The 7,850-nt window shown below is 34.2% G+C and overlaps 1 protein-coding gene across 1 annotated transcript; it reads left to right on the top strand.

Moving 5' to 3' along the window:
* The first annotated feature begins 2,957 nt into the window (after nt 1-2,957).
* LOC121268602 lies at nt 2,958-4,699 on the top strand. The gene is made up of 3 exons (XM_041172926.1): nt 2,958-3,134; nt 3,385-3,714; nt 4,246-4,699. The coding sequence occupies exons 1-3, from the start codon at nt 3,068-3,070 to the stop codon at nt 4,410-4,412; spliced, it is 564 nt and encodes a 187-aa protein (XP_041028860.1). The 5' UTR covers nt 2,958-3,067; the 3' UTR covers nt 4,413-4,699.
* Nucleotides 4,700-7,850: the final 3,151 nt, after the last annotated feature.

Below are 7,850 nucleotides of genomic sequence, written 5' to 3'. Positions count from 1 at the left end.
ATTGCTTGTAGTGGTTTTTGGACTTGATAAATTTCGAGCTTATATTTTTTGTTCCCATATTACTATTTTCACTAATTACTCTGCTCTTAAGCATTTGTTGGCTAAGAAAGATGCAAAACCATGCTTGATTCGCTGAATTTTACTACTTCAAGAGATCAACATCACCATTAACGACAAGAAAGGAGTCGAAAATGTGATGGTTGACCATCTCTCCAAATTGCCACCATCCTCCCTTTCAAATGTCATCCTCCCTCTGGATAATAGTTTTCCAGATGAGCAGTTCCTTGTGATTCATAGAGCTCTCTGGTATGCTGACATAGTCAACTATCTGGTGACTGAGCGAATGCCTTCTGATTGGTCCACCCAAGATAAGCGTTGATTTCTCTATGATGTACGACACTTTTACTTTGATGATCCATACATTTTCAAATATTGTTTAAACCAATTGATTCGAAGATGCATTCCTGATGATGAGTTTTTTTCTGTGTTGAGATTTTGTCATATGGGTGCATGTGGTGGTCATTTCTTAACAAAGATAATAGTCGCTAAAATTTTGCAAAACGGTTTTTACTGGCCTTCCATGTTTAAAGATTCTTATAACTATTTGCTCTTGGGGAGTAGACGTCATAGGACCTTTTCCGGTTTCCTTTGGAAACACTTTTATTTTATTGGTTGTGGATTATATTTCAAAATGGGTAGAGGTCGTCGCTTGCAAAACAAATGACCATCGTGTTGTCCTAAAATTTTTGCAATTTCTTTTTGCTCGTTTTGGCATGCCCAAAGTTATCATTAGTGATGAGAATTCTTATTTTTTTAACAAACTATTTTCTACACTCATGAAGAAATATGGTATCATACACCGAGTTTCTATCCCTTATCACCCTCAAACAAATGGGCAAACAGAATTGGCAAATAGAGAGATCAAAATCATTTTGGAGAAAACTATCAATCCTAATAGGAAAGACTGGTCAGTTAAGCTTCTTGATGCTTTGTGGGCTTATAGGACAGCTTTTAAAACTAATCTAGGAATATCCCATTTTCGATTAGTTTATGGTAAAGCTTATCATTTACCTGTTGATATTCAACTTCGAGCTCTTTGGGCTATAAAACATGTTAACATGTCACTTGATGAAGTTTCAAGGTTGAGAAAATTGCAGATCAATAAATTGGATGAAGCTCATCGGGATGCCTATGACAACGCTCAGCTGGTGAAGGAATGCATGAAAATTCTACATGATCAGAAAATTCATCCCAATCATTTCACACTTGGGATATGGAGAATGTGTGTCGACTTCACCGACCTCAACAAAGCCTACCAGAAGGATAGCATTCCACTTCCCCGCATTGATCTAATCACCAACTCCACAGTGGGTCATCGTATGTTCAGCTTCATGGATGCTTACTCTGAGTATAATCAGATTCGCATGAACCCAGAGGACAAGGAGAAGACCTCATTCATCACAAACTGAGACTTGTATTGTTACACGGCAATGCCTTTTGGGCTGAAGAATTCAAGAACCACCTACCAGCGACTGGTCAACTGTGTGTTCAAAAATCAGGTTGGAAGAAACTTGGAGGTCTACATGGACGACCTGTTGGTTAAGATTGAGACTCCGGAACAACACTTGAACGATTTGAGGGAGGCTTTCGCAATACTGAGGCAGTACCAAATGAAGTTGAACCCAAAAAAGTGCATCTTTGGCGTCGGATCAAGTAAGTTTCTGGGATTTATGGTGTTAGAATGCAGAATCGAAGCCAACCCCGAAGAGGTGGAGGCCATCCTCAACATGGCCCCACCCCGAATCATAAACGAGGTGCAAAGACTAGCTTGGCGAGTAGAGGCTCTCAACAGGTTCGTTTCAAGATCCACCGACAAATGCCTGTCTTTCTTCAAGGTTCTACGAAAGGCATAGATATGAGACGTTAAGTACGACCTGGCATTCGAGGCTCTCAACAAGTACCTCACAAGTCCACCGCTCATCAGCCAACCCAGGTGTTAGAAACACTGATCCTGTACTTGTCGGTCTCCCCCCAAGCGGTCTCTTCGACATTATTGCACGAAGAGGAGGGAGTCTAAAGGCCGATCTACTACACCAACCGAGCATGTCGGGGGCTAAAGACCTGAGTCTAGAAACACGATGTTAACAAATGTGTTTCCAATTTATTTTTTATTTTTGGCCAAGTTGGTATAGGACAGGGGCTGAGACACTTTGAAGTTCGATACTAGACTTTTTTTTTTTTTTTTTAAAGAATGAAGTTCCTAGACCTTTTTTACATGTTTCTGGCCCTTTGGATATTGGCCGAATCGATGCTACAAACTTACAAATGGACAAATAACGAAAGGCCTGAATTCTTTCCTTGTTTAATCGAGAACTTCAACATGCAATATGCAGGCATATATGAGCCATCCAATGGTTCAATATTAAAAAAAAAAGATACTTTCAATTTTAATTGATTCTTAACTTAGGAATAGGGCAAATCAGCATTTCAAATTTTATAATTTTTAGTCACATATATTTACTGTATATATATTTAAATAATTTTATAATGGTTGTGATCATTTAAAATTTATCATATTAATAAGTGTGATTAAAATTCAAAAACAAATGTAAAATAAAGAATAATATTTCAAAAAAAAATTATAATGTTTGACGGAGTAACAAGGTGGAGAAAACGGATTAATATTTGGCGGCAAACAAAAACAGGAATTTGTGTATAATATAAATGGTAAACGAACAGAAACGTAAAAATAGCAAGAAATCCCAAGGTGAGGTTTTCCCAAAGGAGTTTACGGTTGGAATGTGGTATATAATTAACCTCAAACCTCCAAATATAGGTATAAGTTAATTTTGATGGATCCACAAACAAGCAATGGGCCATGGATTCCGCTTTAATTCACTGTATTGTGCGAGAAAGCCATCACCTATATAAGTAAAACCTCCTCTATTCACTTCATCTCACAAAACATTAGGTTTGTCTTGTCCTTTTCAGTGCATTCCAAAGACTCCACATTTCCCTTTGGAACCAGGGCACGTACGTACATAAACCATCACATATTCATCCAGCCATGGCTTTCGTATCCAAGTTGCCCTTGGTTCTTTTCCTCTCTTCTCTCTTCCTCCATGCTGCAATAGGTATGATCATTCCATACTCTGTCATGGTTACACTGAGTGATTTATTTGTTAAGGATTGTGTATGTTTTGATTGTTCTGTTGTTGGAATCTCCCCACATATCATTGACATGACAGAATTTAAAAATAAATTCTCTTACAAATCAAATCATGTCATGTCATGTTAACAGTGTGGAAGTTGCATCCTCCATACTTGAAAATGTGGTTTTTGTTTTTTAAACTGTGCGTGTTATATATGTTCATTTGTGTGTAGCTGAGCTTGTTTGCGAGAATTTGCCAAACAATGTTTGTGCATTTTCAATATCATCATCGGGCAAAAGGTGTTTGATAGAGACGTCCGTGGCTTGTGATCATGGAAAGGTGGAGTACCAATGCAAGACATCGGAAGTGTTGGTTAACGACATCACTGAATACATTGAGACCGATAAATGTGTTGAAGCCTGTGGGGTTGATAGGAACACTGTTGGAATCTCATCGGATGCCCTTCTTGATCCAAAAGCCACTACCAAGCTTTGCTCTCCTGATTGTTACCAAATGTGCCCCAACATTGTCGATCTTTACTTCAATTTGGCTGCTGGGGAGGGTAAGACTAATATTTCCAAACTCATTTTTTAAAAACACAAAAACGCAAATATACAATTGATGTGGAAATTTGTTAGATCAGTTGGCATAAGAAACATATAATTTGAATTTGTTTTTAAATAACTATATATGTTGGTTTTGATCATATATGGTAATTGTAGTATTGTGTTTACAAACCAACTAACTTGTAACTGAGTAATACTAGATATAGTCTTAAATTGTGCAAGACACTCATTTAAAAAAAAAAGATCTACTATTAAAAAAATAACATTTTTTCATGTGAGTGTAGAATTTATCCACTTTTTTCAAATGGAATGAACGGGATTTTCAAATCCTAAAACTATAAATATAATTTCACATAAAATATATTAGTGTAGATTATGCAAGTGCTAATTGATTATATGATTCTTACTTGTAACAGGAGCACTCATATTGATTTTCCCTTTAATTATAATTGCTTCATCATGTATTTCGTAAAAATTATGGTACGATTATGGGACCTGAAACTAATATATATATATGCACTATGCAGGAGGATATTTGCCGGACCTGTGTGAGAAACAACGCGCCAATCCTCACCGTTCCATGAGCGAGCTTTTGGGTTCTGGTGTGGCCTCTGGCCCTATTTCCGGCTCTCCATCTCGAAAATTATACGAGACCGTTCCCCTTTACATTTCTGAAGCTGCCGCTCCCCAATAATCATGTGACCATCTGCATGCATGATTTTTGGAGTACTCCATATTTTAAAAATTAGCAATATTAGTAAAGTTGAGAGAGAATATGTGTTGGATCAATGAGGGATTGAAATTTGAGGGTCGATCCTTCTAATATTGGAGTGGAGTAATGTTATGATAACATCTCTACGTCAGACAATGTTTAAAAATCAAGTTTTAACATTTAAGTAATGTGAATGATATGTTATACTCAGTTTATGATGTGTTATACTCAGTTTAAAAATAGAATAATTCAATGGAGTGTACTGTTGACAACTATTGTATGCTATTTTATTTATATATATATATGCTCCCATGCAGCTCCTTTTGATTTTATAAGTTGAGATTAAATAATATTAAACACGTGGCCTATTTAGGCTAGCTATATCATATTCCATATTTTTTGGAATAAACTCTCTTGGCCTAGATTTACCAAACTCTACAGATATATGTTTATTCCTGCCAATATATATATAATTAATTCACGTTACTGATCTTGTGCATGCATGTAAATTATAAATAAGAAAAGTGCCATAGATATAAAAATCAGACACAAAAGTTAATTTATAAATTAATATAATTTCATGTGATAGGTTAGATCTATTTTATAAATTGATATAATTTCATATGATATATTAGATTTATTTTACAATAAAATCAGTTTTATTTATAATATAACGTATTACATCAAATTAAGTCAATTTATAAATTTAATTTTAGATAATTTCTTTTTTGTTAAAGCATTTTTCTATAAATAATTATCGTATAAGAGGTCATAATTAAGATCGAGTGTTGCCATTTTGATAATAGTACGTCGGTATTGCTTTTCTTAATTACTAGGCTATGATATTATATAAATGAACGTAATTAATTAACCTGCTTTAATCCATATATTAAACAATCCTGAAAATTAGACGTCGATCTACAACGTCCAATGTTCTTCGCCGCAATATTGAGAACCGTGAGTATTTTGCATTCTATAAATGTAGCCGCTGTTCAATTTTTTTAAATTTTCACATAAATAATAAAAAATAATTTAATTTTTTTAAATCTCAAAATAATAATAATATTAAAAATAATATTTTATTCAACTTTCAACTTTTATCTCAACTCACTATTCAAACGGCACCTTATATAGGATCCATTGGACAATACAATTATTCTAAAATATTTTCATGAGATATTTCCTTCCCAAGCATCAGTACTCAAAGATAAAATATTTTAAATTTTAAATCTTCTACCTATTTATCTAATCATTATAACTTTCTCAAATTCTCACAAAAAATACAAATTAAAACAATATTTCTTTTTCAAATTTTAAAATAAAAATAATATTAAAAGATTATATTCAAACAATTTTCTAACTTTAAATTATTTTATTCAATTTTTTCTCTCTCGTTTTCCAAAACACAATAAAACATCATAACTCAAATTATTTCACTATTATTCACAGATATATTCTAAGAATCTAAACGGGCCCCTAATAAAGTGTTAATATAGTATAAATTGATTTGAAAGATAAATTTTAAATTTTAAATTTTATAAATCAAATTTTACTTTTTAAATAATATAGATGATGTGCTGATCTACACACCGAGCTAAAAATAAAATAACTCTTCGTCCCTGCTTGGAAATTAAGCTGTCCAAAATCTTTGCAAATCCTAGCGGAAATTTTTAATTCTTTCTTGTTCTATGGGTGAATGTACATGACAAACATATATACAAAGTACAAGTGATCAATGTTGGCAGCAGCCACTGTCGTGGGGGTCCCTTCCCTCCACCCCCGAGTGCGCTGCCAAGGAAGAGGCCCCTCCCTCAAGTTGTTTTCATCATTATTTTTAAGAAAATTGATATTTGCAGTTATAAAGTGAGCATATACTATGCATTGATTTTGAAAAAATTGATTAAATATAAGATTCACATGAAAAAATTAACTTTTTAATAATAGACCCTACTCTTTTTTAAAAAAAGTGCATGATACTTACACAACCTATCACTATATTTAGCATTACTCTTATTTCAAAGAGCAATGCTAGATACAGTCCCCATTTGAGGACTGCAATACAAGCCTAGGCAATATCTTTAATTTTTTAAAAAATTACAAAATTATCCCTCCTGAAATGATGTTTTTTCTCATTTAATAAAGGGCCTGCACATGCAGTCCCCAAGTGGGGACTGCAAATAGAATTTCTCTATTTCAAAACGTCTCAAGGGATATGAACCCGCGGGAATAGAATTCTTTAAACCCACAATCAATTTGAAAACTCTCCAAGAAAGTCAAAATCAAGCCAATGGATGGAGAATCTAGACCCGATAAGAACTTGCTTCAAGAACCTAGATTATATTAAAATATAAACCCGTTGAAGAACTCATCTCAAGAATCTAAATTACAAATGAGGAACACCACAAAGGTTGTGATTTACTTTTGATAAGTTCAAAAGTTCAATTAAGAACAAGAGGAGATAAACTCAACACATAATAAATAAATTCATCAAATTTCATAAACTTATAAAATGAGGCTACAAAGAGTTTTTAAAGCAAAACCTAATCAAACCCTAACTAAAATAATGCCCCATATTCCAAAAATGCCCCTGGATGATCATTGACGCGGCTACAGTGCGGCTACAGTACTCGCTACAGTAAAACCCTAACCCTAGTTCAATAAAATACCCTTTGTGTGAATAGTGCCGCATCTACAGTGCAGCTGCAGTACTCGCTACAGTAAAACCCTAACCCTAGTTCAATAAAATAATAATTTTCCCAACATGCCCTTGCATAGGCCACCCTTAAGTGCTTCCTATAATAAATCTAATTATTCTGAACTAATAAAATAAGTCATTTAAATGAATTAAATAAGTTGAAAGCTTTCAAGTGCCCAAATCATTTAAGTCATGTTATTGATATTTCCATAGCATATCAAATTAATCAAAACTAGATCTTCATCATTTAAACTCCTCTTGAATGTTGGGCTCTTGCTAGACTCGTCCCAAGTGGATTGCTCGCCTCATTGATCTTGTTAGCTCTTGATCTTGTGATTGATCTGGAACTTGCAAAAGATCTTTAAGACTGGGCCCACTTTGATTCTCATCATCAAGGTTAGAACGCTGGCCTAAGGGTGCACCCTGAAACTTAACAGTATAATAGAGTTGCACATTTCAGTTTTTCATAGTTGGTGATGCACATTGCGCAAGGCATAGAACCTAAGGAGAAAATGCATAATTATACATGAAATCAACTGGAATGAGCTGTCATAGCCATCAAAATTAAACGGTTTTGCAACCAACATTCATCATCCATGCAACGTCGTGGTTCGGTTTGTAATCGTTACAAATTTCACATCATTTTAAATTTGAAAAGTTATATTTTGTAAATCGATTGGTTTGAAAGATACATCTCCCGTACCATTTGTTGGGTTGCATGGGGA

Source organism: Juglans microcarpa x Juglans regia, chromosome 5S (genome assembly GCF_004785595.1).
Source record: "Juglans microcarpa x Juglans regia isolate MS1-56 chromosome 5S, Jm3101_v1.0, whole genome shotgun sequence".
NCBI lineage: Eukaryota > Viridiplantae > Streptophyta > Magnoliopsida > Fagales > Juglandaceae > Juglans > Juglans microcarpa x Juglans regia.
This window is presented reverse-complemented; position numbering and strand designations above follow the sequence as displayed.

Excerpts from the sequence above, each read along its gene's own strand:
- LOC121268602 (XM_041172926.1), top strand. The coding sequence starts at position 3,068 with ATGGCTTTCGTATCCAAGTTGCCCTTGGTTCTTTTCCTCTCTTCTCTC. Across the intron at positions 3,135-3,384 it reads CTTCCTCCATGCTGCAATAG|CTGAGCTTGTTTGCGAGAAT; the intron begins GTATGATCATTC and ends ATTTGTGTGTAG. Across the intron at positions 3,715-4,245 it reads CAATTTGGCTGCTGGGGAGG|GAGGATATTTGCCGGACCTG; the intron begins GTAAGACTAATA and ends TGCACTATGCAG.